Source organism: Aspergillus heteromorphus (genome assembly GCF_003184545.1).
Source record: "Aspergillus heteromorphus CBS 117.55 chromosome Unknown BO70scaffold_26, whole genome shotgun sequence".
Classification (NCBI taxonomy): domain Eukaryota; kingdom Fungi; phylum Ascomycota; class Eurotiomycetes; order Eurotiales; family Aspergillaceae; genus Aspergillus; species Aspergillus heteromorphus.
Genome location: NW_020290431.1, coordinates 159,483 through 178,467, shown reverse-complemented (window position 1 = coordinate 178,467; position 18,985 = coordinate 159,483). Strand labels below are relative to the sequence as shown.

Below are 18,985 nucleotides of genomic sequence, written 5' to 3'. Positions count from 1 at the left end.
GCGGGCGGCAAGCTGATCTGTCGGTCATCGGAAGGGAAGGACTTCAGCCACGTATAAACACCCTCCTCCTCCATCATCCTTCCATACTGCGCTTCAGCTCCCCCCCGATTTGCCGTCTGGGCAGCCCTCGATTTCTTCTGTCCTTCCGTGACCCTCGATTTCTCTCCCGCCAGTTCCATCAACCCCTGAAACCATGTATCGCCAGTCCTTCGCTCCGCCCCCAGCGCAATCCCCTCCGCTTCACCATCCGGTGCCTCAGCATGTTTCGACCGTCCCTATGATGCGCTCGCCGCCCCCTCCGGCACCTCAACAGTCCCAGGCTGGCTATGGCAACCCGTACCAGCCCGCCCCGGCACAGGGTGGCAGCGGGACGTACGCTCCTGGCTTTGGTGGGTTCATCAATGATCCTACCGCGCAGATGGGATTCCAAGTCGGCAAGACCGCGATGGCGGCTGGACAGGAATACATGGAGTCGAACGTAAGCAGCAACAAGACCCGATCGATATCTATGGGAGGTGAGTATGCTAACCAATCCATATAGTTCAATCGCTATGTCTCCATCCCGGCCCTTAAGCACTACTTCAACGTCTCCAACTCCTACGTCCTGAATAAGCTGGCTCTCGTCCTGTTCCCTTGGCGACACAAGCCCTGGTCTCGTCAGCAGGCACGCCTCGCGACGGCTGCAACTGGTCCCAATGGCCAGATATCCCAGCAGCAGTACTCGTCGATGTTCCTCCCTCCGCGTGATGATCTCAACTCCCCGGACATGTACATCCCCGTCATGGCCCTGGTCACATACATCCTCTTCTCGACGATGCTCGCCGGGTTCCGTGGCAACTTCCACCCAGAGCTTCTTGGTTCGATCACGACCACGGCCATTGCCGTCATTCTCTTCGAGATCCTCTGTCTGAAGCTGGCCATGTACATCCTCAGCATCAACAACGAGTCGCAGCTGTTGGACCTGGTGGCTTATTCCGGATACAAGTTCGTCGGGATCATTGTCACCTTGCTGGCATCTGAGGTCTTGAGCCCGGGGAGAGGAACTGGCGGCTGGGTTGGATGGGTTGTGTTCATTTACACCTTCCTGGCTAATGCCTTCTTCCTGGTAAGTTTATTCTGCCTTTTTCTGCACGTCGAATACTAATCCGATCTCATAGCTCCGCTCCTTGAAATACGTGCTGCTTCCGGACTCGACCAGCGATTCGTCCATGCGCACTGGATCTATGCACACGGTGGCTCGGTCCCAGCGCAACCGTCGCACCCAGTTTCTGTTCGTTTACGCGTATGTTGTCCAGTTCGTTTTCATGTGGGTGCTAAGCCGCGAGGGCCCGACGTCGATGGTTGCCGCCGCCAAGGGCAGTGGTTCTTCATAGCGTCATAATGAGACGGGGCTGCACATAATGAAATAGAAGGTCATGAAAAGGGATATGGGAACAGGTTATAGTCTTGTACTCTGTGCAAGCTCGCAAAATTCGATCCAGATATTGTCACATTGTTTTCGAAGTAGCCGCTTTCCCTCTCATCTTGCCGATGTCTACTCCGTAGTGGCAGCCAGACCGAGAACGTGCGGGATAGGTTCGCCGGGCAGGAGTGGGGTTACTTACCCACAGCAGGCAGACGTCAAGGTACTACTCCAATAGTCTACAGTTCTCAGTAGAGAACGATTATTGATATGCAAAATTATTGGAAATTTACAGTAGGACGAGTTTATTGAGCAACATCAATGACATTGGTATTAAATCTATATAAAGGACGCCAGGGCACGCAAATTCAGATATACCTATTCATTCCACGTTAGTCACAAAATCAAACAACAGATGAGTGATAAAATTCGTAGAATAGCATGTTCCTCAGAGATCTTGGTGATGAGAGAAATTTCATTGCCAAAGGCATCAATTACTATCTAGGCGTGATACAGTTTCTTAATCACTGGAAGGGGAGTGGGTAGTGCAAGAGGGTGGAGTAGTTGACAACATACCGAAAGAGCACGATCTTGGTCGCGGGCTGGTGTTATGTTAAAAGTGTTGATAGGAGTGATATCTGCCAAGTCTTTTGAGATGTCAGCAGGAGGACTCTCAAGTCAAGTTATGCCAACAACAGGTTGAAAGAATCAAGAATATCAGAATATGTAAGAAAATGAATATCATGCTGCAGTGCTGTATTGAAGACTCCGGCGAGAGTTTCACAGACACTGGGTCAATCGCAAATTACCGCATCATGTGAGGTTGAATTGGAGAAAAAAAAAAGAAAGAAAAAAGTGAAGTCACATACCGGTTAGTATAAGCTGAAGGCTCACTGGTGGGGTTAGTGGGACAGCAAGAGAGATCAAGTCAGAACGACATTTATTCTGAAGCAGTCGAGGGAAGGGTCTGGACCACAACAACCTCGCTGTAGCGGCTGCACGCTCAAGATTATAAGCAAAGGCAAGTTCCGGCGAAAACCCGCCGCTTAAAAGGAAACGCGTCGGAGCGGAAAATAGCCGACCTCCGATGGCGCGCGCTAAGGCGGCGAGGCAGCCCTAGGCCGCACGCACACCCCGGCGGCGGGCTGCTACTGGCTGCTAAGCGAGACTCTTGTGGGCGAAGGGCCGCAACACCGAAATTCGCGATCCAGCAGCCCAGAGCGACTTGTGCAGTTTCGGACGACTTCGACAACCCCGACATTTCGACAACAAATTCCCACCCCTCGTCCTTCCGGAGTCTGTCGACCGTGAGTTACCGATCGCCCTGCACCCGACCGTTGCATTTGCACTAAGACGTTCCTTTTCGCTGTTTTTCTAGGTAGCCCTCGCCATGGCCGATATCGATGTCACGATTGCTCAGTGGAAGCTGGTTGAGGTTGGCCGCGTTGTGCTGATCCGCAGCGGTCCCTTCACCGGCAAGCTCGCTGCCATTGTTGAGATTGTCGACCACAGACGTGTACGTTGCGCCGAACACCGGGATCTTGAATTTGAAATGGGACAGGAAATGGGATTTCTAAGGAGGACGCGATATTGACAAGTGTTGCACCGAATAGGTTCTGGTTGATGGTCCCTCCACCGAGGAGAAGAAGATCGTCCCCCGCCACGTCGTTCCTCTCGCTCACGTCACCCTCACTCACTTCGTCATCCCCCAGCTGCCCCGCGCCGCCGGCACTGGCCCCGTGAGAAAGCTCTGGCAGAAGAACGAGATCGATGGCAAGTGGGCCAAGTCCAGCTTCGCCCAGAAGACTGAGCGCGTCGAGCGGAGGAAGAACCTGACCGACTTCGAGCGCTTCAAGGTCCTCAGACTCAGGAAGCAGGTACGTTTGAGATATGCGGCGAGGATGCGGATGTGGATCAGGAGGATCGGGGCACATGGTTGCGGTCTATCAGGCACATGGGGTCTGGATATTCCGCGGAAGAGTCGGGAATTTGCGAAAGCCATGCATGGGGAAAATGGATGCGAGAGGACTTGGGCTAACATTCGGAATCTATAGGCTCGCTACGAGGTCCAGAAGGCTCACGCCAAGATCAGGGCGGCTGCTCCTAAGTCATAGACGGTTTATGAGGCTCGGTGCATAGTGTGACAGGGTGCCTTGGGACGGTTTATTTGCTGAGGGTTTAATTTATTTCAGCAAAAAATTCGCTGTACGCATTATTGACAGCATAAAATGATTCAAGAACCTTTGATATCCTGACCTGGGTTATCCTCGTACGTCATGAAAGATGAAAGGCGGCTCGGAACGGCTTTCAATTTAGTATATGGCAATGGTATCTCTGGGTATTAATGCTCTTGACACGATAAAGCGGGTCAGTCAGCCTCCTAGATGAATCCAGTCAACAGACACATTTTTCCCATTGTACGCGCATCGCAACCGTAAATTTAAATGCCTGCTGGTAAATTGCTGTGAATTCCAGCATGGATGGTTTGTAGAAGTGGTGGTGGTACTGTTGTTGTACATGCGATCTGTAGATGCGTCGCTTCTGTGTGTCCGGGGTGAGGGTCCCAATAAGCTCGCTAACGATTTTCGGCGGGATGACATTCACACAGCTTTGCGACTTCCCAACTACTACAACAAGGCAAAAAAACCCCTCTCATCCACCACAGCTCTCTGTTCTACCTCCAGGTGAGTCCAGATGGAATTCCTATCCGCGAAATCGAATTCTACGCTTGATTTTGGCCTATTCCCGCGGATTTGTGGGTGTACCACGGTCTGAGGGGAATATCCTCGAGCCTCCCACTTCCCAGCCGACCCAGCCCAGTCCCGCAGAGCAAATTGCTGACCATCCCATCCCCCCCCAATCCCCTCCAGCCCTTTTAGGCTTTCTCAATATACAAAATGGCCGACCCCCGTGTTGAAGAGCTCCCCGATGAGGAGGTCCCCAAGACCCAGGTTGAGGATGCCGGCAGCTCCTCCGAGTCTGAGGCTGGCGATGAGCCCACCATCCCCGGTGGTGCCGCCGTCACCATCCACTCTCGCAACGAGAAGAAGGCTCGCAAGGCCATTGGCAAGCTCGGCCTGAAGCACGTTCCCGGCATCACCCGTGTCACTCTCCGCAGACCCAAGAACGTATGGATACGGCCCTGTCCCTCCTTCCCGTGCGACGCTCAGCAAACCCTGCATTTTACAAAAAAAAATGCCTGTGAGCGGCGAAGGCATCTGACCCCGCAGAGGGCTAATCTCTCTCTCTCTCTCTCTCTCTCTCTCTAGATCCTCTTCGTCATCAACCAGCCCGATGTCTACCGCTCCCCCACCAGCAACACCTGGATGTAGGTGTTTTCCCTTGGCCCACGACGAAGTGATGATCATATCAGGCTTACATTGTTGGAATAGCATCTTCGGTGAGGCCAAGATCGAGGATCTGAACGCCAGCGCTCAGGCTTCCGCTGCCCAGCAGCTGGCTGAGGCCGCTGCCAACGAGCACGCTGGTCACGACCACGACCACGACCACGAACATGACGACGTCCTCGGCAAGAAGGTCCCCGAGGCCGAGGCCAAGAAGGAGGAGGAGGAGGATGACGGCGAGGCGGTCGACGAGTCCGGTCTCGAGGCCAAGGACATTGAACTGGTTATGGCCCAGGCTAATGTGTCCCGCAACAAGGCCGTCAAGGCTCTGCGGGAGAACGACAACGACATCGTCAACTCCATCATGGCTCTCAGCATATAAACCTCGCCGACTTGAACGCACGACTCAGGGGCTGACGTCTCTTGGCCCTGCTGGCAGGATGGATTTTGGGTGCGAGGTCAGATTTGATATCCCCTAGGATGCATGTACTGTCAGGCCCCCTTAGTGTAAATCATTTAGCCAAAAGCAGAATTGAATGATGCAAAACACTAATTGGAGCCACTACTTGTGTTGTGCTTCACGTAGAGATGTAGACTGGTTTTTTTTAAAACCTTTAATAAACAAAAAAAAATACATAGACCATTTCAATGCGTCTGTTCTGTTAGATACCTCTGCTAGCTGGATACTCCCCCTTGGCTGTTGTGTTGGGTGGCAGTTCGGGAAACGGGAACGGGCGGTCACGTGAGCCCATCCCCATTCCAAATCTTGCCGAGTCAACCCTCGCCCTCCCGAACTCCCAGCTTTGCACGTTGAACTCCCCTCTCCCACCCCAACCTTCTCCCTCCCACACCTCACAATGGCCACTGTACGTGGGTCCTATGCCCCCCCCCCCTACACTCCCTCTATGGAATTGTCTCTGTCGCAGATGAGACAGCATCCGCTAACTGCTCGGTGTACAGCGTAGCGCCGCTCTCAAGATCGACTGGACCAAGTTGACCGGCTCGCTCGGTCTCCGCGGCCAGACCGCCGCCTCTCTCCAGGCCTTCAAGAAGCGTAACGACGATGCGCGCCGCAAGGTCCAGCTCCTGTCCGAGCAGGCTCAGACCGTCGACTTCGCCCACTACCGCGAGGTCCTGAAGAACCAGGCCATCGTCAACCAGATCGAGAACCACTTCAAGACCTTCAAGCCCGCCACCTACGATGTCAGCCGCCAGCTGAAGGCCATCGACGCTTTCGAGGCCCAGGCCATCCAGAGCGCTGAGGAGACCAAGGGCAAGGTCGAGGCCGAGCTCCGCAACCTGGAGAAGACCCTCGAGAACATCGAGACCGCCCGTCCCTTCGAGGACCTCACCGTTGTATGTTTTGGTCGTCACCGAACATTGTCTGGGCTGTGGTACAGATTGATTAACTTCACTTTTTCTCCCTGCAGGACGAGGTTGCCGCTGCTCAGCCCGAGATCGACGAGAAGACCGCCTCCCTTGTCTCCAAGGGCAGATGGATGCCGGCCGGTTACAAGGTGCGTTGTCCAATTTTGAAAACACCTGCTCTGCTCTACGTGGGTGGCTTGAAGCTAATGGTTGTTCGATCTCTAGGAGCGCTTCGGCGACATGTCCGTTGTTTAAGCGGATTGACTTTTTGTATCTCCTACCGTCTCTCTCATCCTTCGATCGGTTAATCGCACAAAGAAGTCTCCCTTTGTTGCCAAGCATGTTGGCCAGCTAGGATACCCTTGGTCACTGGCAGTGTGGTTGCGGTTGTCGGGTTATGTATAGAAACAATGTTGAATTTATCAGGTTCTCTATATTTGGCGGGCTGCTGTTGTATGCCACCACCCTCAACCTCTGCATCTCGCGTCTCACATCTCGCATATTGTTCTGCATGTGTTGAGCAGTCTGTCCCCCCATGTTATGGTTGGATTGCAGAGTATAGATATCCAGTGTGCAATATTGCAACCACGTAGTAAGCTATTGGGATCTAATGCGTAGGCGGGACCTGTTCCCGACTCAACCCCGTATCGGTGGGATTGATTTGGGTTCGAATACGGGGTAGGCTGGTTCAGATTGACCATTTTCTGCTTGGATCTCTGGATCACCCGGATTGAACCAGGTTCGGTTTCGTTCAATCCCAGGTCAAAGTTGCATGGGGTATTGTTTGTCCGTTCTTCTTGATGATTACTCCGCTCCTGCCGACCCAACCAGACTCCCTCAACAGTCAACCCACACACAACAGAGTATCCTGGGATGCGCCTGCCCCCTCCGATATCCACTGTATGGATGGTGGATCACTTGGAGCTGCAGGGTCATTGAACTGTTGTTTCTACCTACCGGAATCATCCGTCATTACAGTCCTTTAACGTCTTGTTGAACCCCCATCCCCGCATTGCATTGCTGCTCACTCTGGCTGAACCCCCGCCCCATCTTTGCTGGGCCTTGAATGACCAAGCAGACTGCAGGATCTAGGTCAGTACTAGTTACTTTTACTATCTGGGTCTTGTTGTAATCAGGTGAAGGGAGATTGGTGCATTGGCCATGGAGTGTTAAGTCCATCTAGTCACCCGCAGAAGCTCCCGTGGTACATCCAAAACTATATATCTTCCTGGCCGAAGTGAGAGACCAGACCATGTCGGAGGCACCACGTCCAGCTCTAGCAACGCTGGAGTGTTTGCCCGTGGAAATTATCCAGGAAATCTTTCTCCACGCCCTCGAGGTCAACTTTCCACGAGCCTCCATACACATTGCTCGCGCTCTCTCACATCCCCTCATGTACAGCTGGATCATCCGCGTGGCGTTTAGCAGCTTAGAGGACCCCTCGAGGAACGGTTTTTTCACACGCGACTTTCTTCCGGAGCCGCTTGACCCCTTCGCCATCTCCCCAGAGGAGCGAAGGGGCCTGCAGACCGCCGTCCTCGGTTGTCGCTGGTGCACACTACCTCTGATGCGCAGATGCCAACGGGAATATCTCGAGCATGTGGTTCGTCGTAAGTGCGGCGACCTGGTCATCTCGCCCTCCGATTATCAGAGTCTTCTTAGTATTGGCAGTCAGTTGAGCGGTCTAGATGGCCTTATACCAAATGAACCCTTTAACCCCGACTTGTGCGTCCAAGCTAAAGTCCGGGGATCCAACAGGGACAGTCCACTCATGGTGATCTTTTACTTCGGCATGTTTGTCATCCGCTACGATTTGTTTCAACTCCCATGGGGCAGGCAAGACATGCCAGCTCTTGTACCGGACAAGCTGCTTTGCCCCCCTTGGACTAAATCCAAGCTGGAATTTCTCCAAATACTCACGAGGTTTGCATGCATCGATGAGAATGCTGACGGCACTCGTTCGAGGCGGGTTCTTCGGCAGGTGATCCGGGATCGCGACTTTGCGACCTTCAAGCGATTCATGTATATGGTGGTTCGTGTACCGTGGTCCAAAGACTTGAACTTTTGGCCGGTCCATGCAAACCACTTTCATGCAGCATTGAAATATGCAGAGAAACCGGACGATCCTTTCGTGAGTATGCTGGTTAAGGAGCGATGGGACAATGTCCCAAAAGATGATCATAAACTCCAGGATGCTTTGTTGACCAATTTGTGGGCGAACGGCACCACATAAGGCTGCATACAGCTGCCATTACTACCGGGTTTACGGAAGACAGGTATTTACTGCAAAGCGAGCATGGATGGACTTCGATGAAAGAATTAATTCGTAAACCATCAGATATCAGAAACTAGAAAGACACAGGTATTGCGGACAAAACAAGAAACCCTCAGAACCATAAACTCCAAACCGATATCTGTATCTGTCGTAACTCATGGCGTTTGGATCAAGGTCGGGTCTTCCGTATATTAATTAGACTCTCGACCTCCGCGTTCTCCTCCTTCGTCCACCGCAGGATCCGCAGGTAAGGCACGAGATGATCACGTCGAAGAGGGTAACCACGCCGTCGATTATGGCCTTGCAGACAGCCCCGATTGTGTTGACGATGCCCATCAGGCACGCGCCGATGGCGTGGAAGATGCTTGCGATCTATAATAGAGTAGAGAACCCATTAGCAAGAGGTGTCTGACAGACTGGAGAGGCGTGAGGTGGCAAGAGACTAGAGACTTACACAGGAGACAACGGCACCCATTTTGTCAAAGTCTCCGACAGTAAGTAGTAGGAGGATAGGATGATATTTTATTTCGGAGTCTTGGGAGTAGAAGAGTTGTAACTTGAGGAAGCAGGAGTGTGTGTAGTCGTGTCACTGAAAGGACGCATGTTGAAAAGCCTGAAGTAGCAGGTACAAAGAGGGTATATATATATGTGTGCTGTATTCACTTCCTTGCAGCAGCAGTCGCAGAGGCAGATGGATGATGTATGTGTAGTAGTTAGTGAGGGATGATAATGATCGGCCCTACATTACATATTTGAAGTAGCCATTCAACACCGAAAATCCTTGGAACCCTGATCGACCCTGTTCCCTCTGTGCCTTGGATGCCGTCATAGCGACGACGTTCCGGTTCATGGTTCGACCCGAAAGGGTAAACCCTCGCGGATCAGCACCCCCAAGTGACGAGCGACACGGGGCTGGTGTCGCTCCCAGCTGGCACAGGGGCCCTGAGACGCAGCTTGCCACTTGATAAGGCTGAGCGCACTTGACGTGTGATGGCTTCATTTGTCGTGACTTTGTCGTTCTCGTTGCCCCTGGCCGGGCGGGAGGTTGTATCGCCGTGACGTCATGACTTCCGCGCCAATTCATCGTCCCGCTGTCCGCTTCCGGGCTAGCGGTAGGGCCTGATTCACCAACCCTAGAGCTGCCGTTCTGGGCGACGATCGGCACGGCTTTTCCCCGGGGTGTTTGCTCTGTTTGCAGGTTATTGTTTGACAGTCGCGATTCCATCCATCTTCTTCCCCTTCTTCATCTTCACTCTTGCCTACGCTCCTCAACGCAGGGTTTCAGCTGGCTCTGAAATACCCACCCGATCGCCCATGCCACGACACCGACCGGACATGGCCCCCTGAAACCACCCCCCCCCCCGCGCAAACGCATCCAATCCATCCACTAGCCGGGCATGCTCACGCCCATCTGGGTCCGCGGCCGCAGGAGAAAACGTCCTGCCGAGGAATCCTTCAACGATGAGAACCCGAGGCCGATACCGAGCGGACCCAAGGGCGGCCGACCCCTGATGTCCCGCCAGGCGAAGCTCGATTCCTCGCAAGCCAAAACCGACAAGCGAGCACGTCTGCTCGTCGCCAAACCGACCAAGCAGCGGAAGAAGCTGTCGAATCTGGAATCGCTGCCCGTCGAGCTGATCGAGAAGATCTTCCTCTACTCGCTGAACGTGAACTTCGCCCGCTGCTCATTGCCCCTCATCGCGGCGATCTCTAGCGAACGCATCTACCGGGCCTTGATCCTGCTGGCCTTCTGGGACGATACCTCGACGACAGCCGCGGGAACGCGCGCCTCCGAAACAGCCATATCCAGAATCCTGCGGCCACTGGACTACTCACCCCTCCGCGATGCAGACCGCAGACAATTGCAGGATACCATCCTGCGCTGCAAATGGTGCACCGTGCAGCGACTCCTGGCTCAGCTCCCCGACCTCATGAACCTCTGCATCCAGCGCCACTGGTTCGGCGCAGGGATCGTCATGGCCCCGGAACAAGAAGACGCATTGAACCGATTCCTCGCGCAAGAACAAGACATCCGCACCTTTGAAGGCACCGACCCTACCAGCACCACTACCACCGACGACGACGACGACGACGACGACGACGACAACCCAACCCACTACACCCTAACCATCAACCCCCTCGTCTCCATCACAATCACCCACCACGAGACCGACCAAACAACCACCCACCCCATCCTAGGCGTGCTCCTCATCCCCCCCAACCTCCTACAAGGCGGGCCCCTCGACTCGGAAGAAGAAGGCTTCACCTCCCCAGCACACACAAACTACCTTGAAACCCTCCGCATCGCCAGCGGTTTCAACCGCACCGCCCTCACCAAACCCACCGTCACGCTCTCCCGCCCCGCCCTGCAACGAGGCATCCACACCGCGCTGGTCGAAAACAACCGGAAGGCCCTCACCACCCTCCTCAAAATCGACGAATACCATTTCCGCGCCGAGAACACCGACATCGACCCTGCCTCCGCCGCCATGATACCGTATACCCTCCCCGCGGAACACTTCCGGACGGCCGTCCGCGTCGCCCGTCGCGATCCGGTCTTCTTTCAAATCCTGCTGCGCGCCAGTGCGGAGTCCGTGCCCGCTGATGACCCCGAGATCACGGAGTGGGCCATGCAGCAGCGGGATGCGTTTGGGGCCTGGCTGTTGGATCTCATGCTGCATTTGCCCGAGCAGATCGAGGCTGCGCGGACGAATCCGGCCGAGCAGGCGGTGTTTTATCTGGGACGGGCGAATGCGCAGAGGGGGCTGGCGAGACGGTACCTTAGGGAGGTGCTGGGGGTGGAGGAGTTGGGCAGTTGGTTGGAGGAGTCGACTTTTGATGTTTCCGGGTTGTGGAAGATACCGAGGATCGATTGAGTGGTTCCTACCTACCTACCTACCTACCTACCTACCTAGAGAGAGACCGAGTGAGTGATTTTAGTAGTCTATGGCTGGCTATGTCTTGGGTTTTGGGAGTGATGTGTTGGATGGGAAAGCCACTCACTGCTTGCTATAGGGGTGTTTGCATCACCACTCCGTACTTGTTCACCCGCTCGCTATCCTACCTCTTCACATCTCAAGAGAGAGAAACAAAGGAAAGAAAGAAAGAAAGAAAGAAAGCATATATGCATAATCTCATTAATATAGTACTACTAGTTACTACTACTATTTATCTTAACATATCTTACAACCCACTCCACTCAACAACTCATCCGTATCCATATCCATATCTATACATACACTCACACTCACACTCACACTCACACCCACACCTCACCACCAATCCACAGTCTCAGTTACATATTCCCCAACAACCTCACAATCCCCTTAACCCTCCCCACAAGCCCAATCTGATACCCCGTCTCGACAACCCCCTTACACATCTCCCACGCGCCGGTCCCATCCTCCTTGGCTCCCATCCCCACCCCCTTACAGATCGGATAATCCACTCTGGGCGGAATCCTCGTCCCCATCAACCTGGGGAACCGATCCACACAGACCGCCTTCGTATTACTCACGCCCCGCAGGCCCTCCTCGCCCGCGAACCGGCCATACCCGGAACCCTTCACGCCGCCAAACGGCAACTGCACGGCGTAATAGCTCCCGAAATCGTTGACGGAGACCATCCCCGCCTGGATGTTTGCGAGACACGCGGCCACGTCGGACGCGTTGTGTCCGAAGACGCTGGCGCCGAGGCCGTAGTCGGTTGAGTTGGCGATGGAGATGGCGTCTGGGACGGAGACGGCGCGCATGAGGAGGAAGACCGGGGCGAATAGTTCCGTTTGCGCGATGGCCATGGTGGGTGTTACGTCGGCGAGGAGGGTGGGGGTGAAGTAGTGGCCGAGCGGGTGGGTGGGGTGTTGGTGCCGAGTGCCGCCGTGGATGAGGCGAGCGCCGTGGGAGACGGCGTCGGCGATGAGGGACTCGAGACGGGAGAAGGAGGCCGGGGAGATCATGGCGCCGATGTCGGGCGTGGAGGGGTGATCGAGGAGGATGGAGCCGAGGGAGAGGGATTTTATGCGGGCGGAGACGAGGGCGAGGAGGGGGTCGTAGGAGCCCGGGAGGGCGATGATGCGTTCGACGCCGATGCAGTTCTGGCCGGCGGATTGGAAGACGCCGCGCATGAGGATGGAGGCGATGGCGGGGAGGTCGCGGATGGTGCGCGCGTCGTCGAGGATCACGGCGGGGTCTTTGCCGCCCAGTTCGACGGTGACGGGGGTGAGGGCCTTCGCGGCGGATTCGCACACTTTGTGCGCGACGGGCTTGGAGCCGATGAAGGTGATTTGCGAGAGCCCCGCGTGGGAGGTGAGGTGGGAGGCGACGGCGGGGAGGCAGATGATGGATTGCACGAGGTCGCGCGAGTGCCCGCAGCTGGAGAGCGCGCCGCGGATGACCTCCAGGAAGAAGGCGGACGACCAGGCGGTTTGCTCGGAGGGTTTCACCACGATGGCGTTTCCGGCAAACAGCGCGCTGATCACCGGCGAGATGAAGTTGTGGAACGGGTAGTTCCAGGAGACGCAGGCGGAGACGACGCCCAGGGGCTCGTAGGTCACCATGTTCTTCTTGTACATCATGAGGAAGTTGGTCGGACGTGATTCGGGGGATAGCGCTCTCTCGCCGTGGTCGAGCGTCCATTTCAGCTTCTCGGCTGTCACGAGGATCTCGCCGAATGCTGCGTCGACTTTGGTCTTTCCGGAGTCGAGGCAGCAGGCTGTTACGAGGTCGTCTTGGTGGTCGAGGACGTATCTGTGAGAGGAGGGGGTTGGTCAGTGTTTGTGTTTGTGGTTTGGGGTGGATTTGGACAACGGTTGGAGGGAATCACGCACTTCAGCAATGTGCGTAGGACCTTCCTCCTCTCCGCGAAACTGGTATGGGCCCATTCGGATTGCGCGTTCTTCGCGGCTTCGATGGCGCGGTCGACGTCGTCAGGAGTCGCGGGTTTGATTCCTTTGCCGAGGACTCTTCCGTCCGCGGGACAGTAGCTCATGATCAGTTCGTCGTTCCATTGCTATGTAGTCAATCAACCAGGTTAGCGGGGATGCGGCGGCATGAGATGGGTGGTAGAAGAAATCGCACTGAGTGCATTGACAGTGACAGTTGGGTATAGGCAAACTGACTCCTTGGATTTGTCCCTCGAGGACTTTCCTCCCCTCGCCTTGCAGTTCGTCCCACTTCTGGCCAGTCCAATTGGCGCGGATCTCGGGGGGGATGGGCACGTTGAATGTGACGGCGGCTTCGGTGCGACCCAGCAGGTAGAGATAGCCCAGGTATGCGGCGGCGAGCGAGAGCAAGGCGACCCCGAGCATCGGACACTGGGTGCGGAGGTGGGCCGCGAGAGGCTGCAAGGCCGGCGGGATGAAGGGGGCCAGGCAGTCCATGGTGAGGCAGAGTGCAATTGAGGGCACTCAGCTTGTCTGACCCTTTCTGGAGGGGGGGATGGAGATGGAGAGATGGAGAGATGGAGAGATGATGGAGGAGTCAATAAATATGCGCCGGAGTACTCCGTACAGTTAATAGTTGTTGGACTCCGCGGGTGGTTCGATGCCTGAGTCCGCCGCTCCGATGCGTGGGCACGTGCCGGTCACGGGGGTTCCTCCACAACAACCATACAGAAAAAGGGTGAATTTGGGGAAATAAGTAAGGTGTTTTTAGGGCTGTACTTGGGAGATTTTAGGGGCTTGTGTCTATGGGTCATGAAGCAAATTGAACCGTATTGGAAGGTAAATTGACCTAACTCATGCCGTACGGATCCACAGAGATATATATCTTTATATACTGTACAGTATCAAGTGCCGATCAATGTCACGGTTGCAAATTATTTATCCGGAAAATCAATCTATTCTGTTCTGTCGAGTAGGAGGATGCTTACTACAATAATCTACGGTAGGAAGGGAGCCTGAGCTCTTTAATAGAGAACTTAATGGACCCTCTATGGTTCTTAGACATAATCTCAACAAAGCTAAGAAACCCACAGATCTGAAAAAAAAAAAAAAATCTAGAATACCCAAGCAATAATCAACCGCAGCGCTTCTTTCCATTCTTTCCCCCACCATCCCCTCCCACTCCCACTCCCTTCCTCTTCCCCGTCCTCGTCACCAGATGATCAATGACACAGCCCTCGTCCCACCCAACAGCCGACTGCCCGGTAATCGCCCGACACCGGGGACACAATTTCCCATGACGGATGAAGAGCTGATGCAGCGAATACTTCAGATGATCCGGGATCCGGACCTCCAGATGCCGATACGCCGTGATCTCGTTCACCTTCTCGGGCAGCCAATGCAGCCACTTACAGAGGCGGAAGATATGCGTATCGACCGCGAAGCACGGGCGCTGGAGACAGAAGAGCAGCACGCACCCCGCTGTCTTGGGACCGATGCCGGGGTATTTCACCAGTTCGGCCATGGCTTTATCAGTGGGGAGGGTGTGGAGGTGGTCGAGGGAGAGGAGGTTGTTGTCCGGACATGCGAGGAGTTTGCCACCCTCCTCAGGCTTGGGGGGCGGATCCCGGCGACGTTGCTGGTTTTCCGCATACACCATGTCGAGGATGGCTTTGATCTTCTTGCTCTTGAGATCTGCTAGTCCACCGGGCTTGATGGCTTCGAAGATGTCTTTGAGTGGGGCCTGGCGGACAGCGTCCCAGTTCACGCTGCCTTTGCCGGTTCCGTCGGTTAGGATACCGAATCTCTGCACGAGGCCGTTGAAGGCCATGGCGGCGTTGGTTGTTGTCGTTGCCCCGCTGAGTAAGGTGCGTATCAGGGCGTCGAGAACCGAGGGCACTTCGCCGCAGCCTGTGACGGTGAGTGATGGCGGCGGGATAGTGGCCGGTTGGATGATGTTGATATCCCCGTGCGCGGCGGAGAGCAGACGATTGACCTCTTCGCATTCCTCCGGAGTGGGATGCACCCAGTCGGGGAACGGGGTAACGCCGGGCGTGAGGCCATATTGGTTGTTGGTCTTCTTGGGGTGTTGCAACTCGCTGGCAAGGCCGTCTATTTCTTCCTTCTTGAGGATGACGGGTCTGGGTTTGTCTGCCTTGGTTGGCGGCTTTGTGCTACTAGTCGGGGATGGATGAATGAGTGGTCCCAGGTTATGAGGGAGTTGCGGTGGCGAAGGGGGTTGTGGCCGGAGAAAAGCGCTGGAAAGGCTTGATTCCTCCGTGTGCTGTTTGACTGCGGTGGCGTTTGTCTTCAGCCTCTTGAAGCTGCTTCCTGATGAAGAGGAAGAGGGGCTCTGATCTGCAGATGCGTCGATGTCGACTCTTTTCGCCGGCTTGGGCGAGGATCCAGCCTCCGGGGACGTGCTGGGTTGCGTTTCAGCTGCCAGCAGAGCGGCCGCTCGCGCAGCAGACCGTGTTGCCCGTGTCATGGCGAATCGCTCAATAACAGGTTGTGGGGATGATGGCAGTCGCACGGAATCGTGTAGTACTGTAACAACCCCGATGTGGTACACAATCACATCAAACAGGACTACTATGAGTCCGGAATGGCTGGACGACGAGCCTGGCGGGGCAGTTGCAGAAGCGCATGGCCTGGTGACTGGTGACGATGATGTCTGATGGAATTCTTAGATCATAGCGACAGAGAGTCGTCATGTTCAAGTCAGGGCCAGGCTCTACAGTGGCCGGCGTCACATGACGGGGGGGAAGCCAAATCCGCTTCAAGTGTGAAGATACATCATCTCGTCGAGAGTACGTCCAGAGTAGGTCCAAAGATCCAAAGGCCCAGAAGGTCCAGAAAGGTAGCAAGTTTCATCCAAGGTCTATATATATTCGTGGGCACGGAGGGTGTCTCAACCCTCGTGGTTCCCAAGATGTATTCAAACGTCAAAACAGACAGCCAGCCAGCCTCCCGGTCTATTTGCATCCACCGTCTACGAACTCCGAGACTCCAGATCAGAACACGATGCCATCACATGGTATAAATTAGGCCATAAGTTCATAATCATTCGTGGTCAGCGATGTTATGGATGCTGATGTCCATGCGATCCTTGACCTTGGGGGGCTCCTCCTCAGTATGATGCTTCCGAGTGGGGCACACGCTCACTTGGGGCACTTCAGACTCGCTCGGGTCTTGCGCAGCGATGATGTTGCCCTGGGCGTCCAGCTTGACCCCGTTGGCAGCCATCCGGAAGTCCTTCTCGCTGGCGAAGCCGTGGGTGACGGCTTCCTTGGCCCGGTCCAGGGCCTTGATCTTGCGACCCTCGCCTCTCAGCTTCTCCAGGTGCTCGAAGTAGTCCTCTGCGACTGGCGTGATGTACTTGCCACAGAACACACCGACTTCGAAGTCGTGGGGCTCGGACAGCCCGTTCTCCTTGGCGATCTCCGCGCAGGCGCCCTTGAGGTCATCCAAGGTCTGGTAGATTACGCTGTCAGCGCCGATGTGCTTGGCAACCATCTCCGGGTTGCGGTTGTGCGCAACCAACTCGGTGGGCGACGCCAGGTCAATACCATAGATGTGAGCGTGCCTGTGTAAAGGATTAGCAACATGATCGCAAACAACACGTTCAGAGCAACTCACGTAATCTCCGGCGAGCAGCTGGCAAAGTAGACCTTCTTGGCACCGGCTTCCCGGGCCATGGTGACAATCTCACGACTAGTCGTTCCGCGCACGATACTATCATCGACCAAGAGGACATTTCGGTCCTTGAACTCGGCCTGCATGGCATTGAGCTTGCGGCGGACACCCTTCTGGCGGGTCTTCTGCTCGGGCATGATGAACGTGCGGAAGACGTAGCGGTTCTTGACGAAACCCTGGCAGTAGGGCTTGTCCAGATACCGGGCGACAGCCGCAGCAGATGTAGTCGACGTCTCGGGGATGGGGATCACAACATCAATATCCTTGACCACTTCCGGTCCAAGGACATCAAGGATCCTGGCAGCGAGACGGTCACCCATCCGTTGACGGCTACGGTACACACTAATACCATCGATGACGGAATCAGGGCGGGCAAAGTAGACGTATTCGAAGATGTCCGGCGCGTAGGCCTTCTTGGGAGCCACCTGGCGGAAGACAGGCTCGCAACCTTTCTCGATGATGACCGCCTCACCCGGCTGGATGTCCCGGATGTCGCCGAAGCCAAGCTGGTGCAGAGCAACCGACTCGGAGGCCATCATGTAGTCCATACCCTCACCGTCAACCGAGGGCCGGGAGCCCAGGACGAGAGGACGGATGCCGTAGGAGTCACGGAAGCCAAGCAGACCGAACCCGGCCAGCAGGGCAGCACAGGCCCAGCCACCTTCGCAACGCTCGTACATCCGACTGAGACTGGCGAAGAGGTCTTCCGTGTTGACACGGGCCTTCTTGGTCTCGCTCAGCTCGTCGGCCCAGATGTTCAACATCAGCTCACTGTCACTGTCGGTGTTGATGTGACGGTGGGCCTCGATGTCGAGATACCGCTTCAGCTCGGGAGCATTGATCAAGTTGCCGTTGTGAGCCAGGCAGATACCATATGGACTGTTCACATAGAATGGCTGAGCCTCGGCATTGGCACTGCTCCCGGCGGTGGGATATCTCAGGTGACCAATTCCCATCGACCCCGGAAGGTCTGCCACCCTGGCGCCATCGTTGAACACCTTGGCGGCCATACCGTTCGACTTCAGCTGATAGATGCGACCGCCGGTTGCACAAGTGGCGATTCCCGCTGCATCCTGACCTCTGTCTGTGCGCACGCAACTCCGACATTAGTCCGTGGTCCTCTCACGGGGGGACCAGTGCGCTCGCGCTCTCGGGGCTCAACTCACGTTGAAGCAGGTAAAGTGCCTCATGGAGATCGATGGCAGCGGACGACGACGGGTTCGCCTGGATCAGAGCAATGATACCACACATTGTGTCGGCGGGGGGATATTCTGTAGAGCCACATGAGATTAGCGTCGGTCCTTGAGAAATCAAGTCACGAGAAGGCCAGATTGCAGGATGCAGCTTGAGTCAGATCGGAAAATATCCGCAATGTTTGCTTAGGAAGTCTAACATCTATAAAAAAAACCGAAATTCATCATAGAGAGGGGCGAGAGGGTATAGTGTGAAGACACACAGGCGGGGAGGGCAGGCAGACAGAGGCCGGGCGTAGGGGACATTCACACAACTCACATTAAAAGGGGGAGAGACCGTCTTGGGCACACACACACACACAGTGTGGTGGGGGGGGGAAGGAAGAGGTAGAGGGGGGGGGGAAGAAAACGGAATTGGGCGGGTTCAAAGATGGGATAGAGCCGGAAACGTCTATGGAGACATAACCAGGGTCATATAGAGGAAAGGAGGGGTGGCTAGGTAGCGGAAAGATGGCCAATGTCACGCCCACGGAGGGATCAGTGAAGCGAATAACATGGCTAAAGAAGTTTTTCAGGAGAGGAAGAGAGGGACGAGACGGCCCTCATCTTTATTTCTCTCCACTGCCAACCGAGTTAAAAAGGAAGAAAATTTGCGGGTGCCGCTAAACCCAAGAAGATTCCTCGAACCGCCGTTTCTTCCCCCGTCCGGCTGACTCATCCGGCCCGATGCCGGCATGACTCAGCTCAGAGCAGCCTCTCATTGGTCGCAGTCTCGGCCAATGGGAGAGGCCCCAATGGAAACATTCACCTTACCTGTTTAGGGCACTG

The 18,985-nt window shown here is 55.3% G+C and overlaps 8 protein-coding genes across 8 annotated transcripts; 5 read left to right on the top strand and 3 right to left on the bottom strand.

Annotated features, from left to right (window-relative positions):
* The first annotated feature begins 68 nt into the window (after positions 1-68).
* Positions 69-1,719, top strand: BO70DRAFT_364842 (protein transporter YIF1). Its single transcript, XM_025543913.1, has 3 exons — positions 69-478; positions 542-1,105; positions 1,158-1,719. The coding sequence occupies exons 1-3, from the start codon at positions 194-196 to the stop codon at positions 1,371-1,373; spliced, it is 1,065 nt and encodes a 354-aa protein (XP_025396410.1). The 5' UTR covers positions 69-193; the 3' UTR covers positions 1,374-1,719.
* Positions 1,720-1,734: 15 nt separating this feature from the next.
* On the top strand, positions 1,735-3,816 carry BO70DRAFT_389373 (60S ribosomal eL14 domain-containing protein). The gene is made up of 5 exons (XM_025546078.1): positions 1,735-2,084; positions 2,636-2,698; positions 2,781-2,918; positions 3,016-3,279; positions 3,457-3,816. Exons 1-5 carry the CDS (start codon positions 2,013-2,015, stop codon positions 3,514-3,516), a joined length of 597 nt encoding a protein of 198 aa, XP_025396409.1. The 5' UTR covers positions 1,735-2,012; the 3' UTR covers positions 3,517-3,816.
* A 174-nt stretch (positions 3,817-3,990) lies between these two features.
* BO70DRAFT_389372 (ATP synthase D chain, mitochondrial) lies at positions 3,991-6,705 on the top strand. Its single transcript, XM_025546077.1, has 6 exons — positions 3,991-4,530; positions 4,672-4,730; positions 4,795-5,098; positions 5,707-6,102; positions 6,177-6,263; positions 6,340-6,705. The coding sequence occupies exons 1-6, from the start codon at positions 4,300-4,302 to the stop codon at positions 6,367-6,369; spliced, it is 1,107 nt and encodes a 368-aa protein (XP_025396408.1). The 5' UTR covers positions 3,991-4,299; the 3' UTR covers positions 6,370-6,705.
* Positions 6,706-6,975: 270 nt separating this feature from the next.
* BO70DRAFT_389371 (uncharacterized protein) lies at positions 6,976-8,466 on the top strand. Its single transcript, XM_025546076.1, has 2 exons — positions 6,976-7,206; positions 7,298-8,466. The coding sequence occupies exon 2, from the start codon at positions 7,367-7,369 to the stop codon at positions 8,345-8,347; it is 981 nt and encodes a 326-aa protein (XP_025396407.1). The 5' UTR covers positions 6,976-7,206; positions 7,298-7,366; the 3' UTR covers positions 8,348-8,466.
* A 139-nt stretch (positions 8,467-8,605) lies between these two features.
* On the bottom strand, positions 8,606-8,864 carry BO70DRAFT_260778 (uncharacterized protein; the record flags this gene model as incomplete). Its single annotated transcript, XM_025538911.1, has 2 exons — positions 8,606-8,761; positions 8,844-8,864. Coding segments are annotated over 2 exons (177 nt in total), but the record flags the coding sequence as incomplete, so codon positions are not given.
* Positions 8,865-9,778: 914 nt separating this feature from the next.
* On the top strand, positions 9,779-11,265 carry BO70DRAFT_381840 (uncharacterized protein; the record flags this gene model as incomplete). The annotated part of the gene is made up of 1 exon (XM_025545500.1): positions 9,779-11,265. Exon 1 carries the CDS (start codon positions 9,787-9,789, stop codon positions 11,263-11,265), a length of 1,479 nt encoding a protein of 492 aa, XP_025396405.1. The 5' UTR covers positions 9,779-9,786.
* A 243-nt stretch (positions 11,266-11,508) lies between these two features.
* On the bottom strand, positions 11,509-13,870 carry BO70DRAFT_320523 (aldehyde dehydrogenase family protein). The gene is made up of 3 exons (XM_025540480.1): positions 13,506-13,870; positions 13,215-13,396; positions 11,509-13,134 (listed from the first exon to the last, which is right to left on the bottom strand). The coding sequence occupies exons 1-3, from the start codon at positions 13,764-13,766 to the stop codon at positions 11,685-11,687; spliced, it is 1,893 nt and encodes a 630-aa protein (XP_025396404.1). The 5' UTR covers positions 13,767-13,870; the 3' UTR covers positions 11,509-11,684.
* Positions 13,871-14,403: 533 nt separating this feature from the next.
* On the bottom strand, positions 14,404-18,215 carry BO70DRAFT_298053 (amidophosphoribosyltransferase; the record flags this gene model as incomplete). Its single annotated transcript, XM_025539593.1, has 4 exons — positions 14,404-15,765; positions 16,383-16,854; positions 16,908-18,048; positions 18,131-18,215. The coding sequence occupies 4 exons, from the start codon at positions 18,213-18,215 to the stop codon at positions 14,404-14,406; spliced, it is 3,060 nt and encodes a 1,019-aa protein (XP_025396403.1).
* Positions 18,216-18,985: the final 770 nt, after the last annotated feature.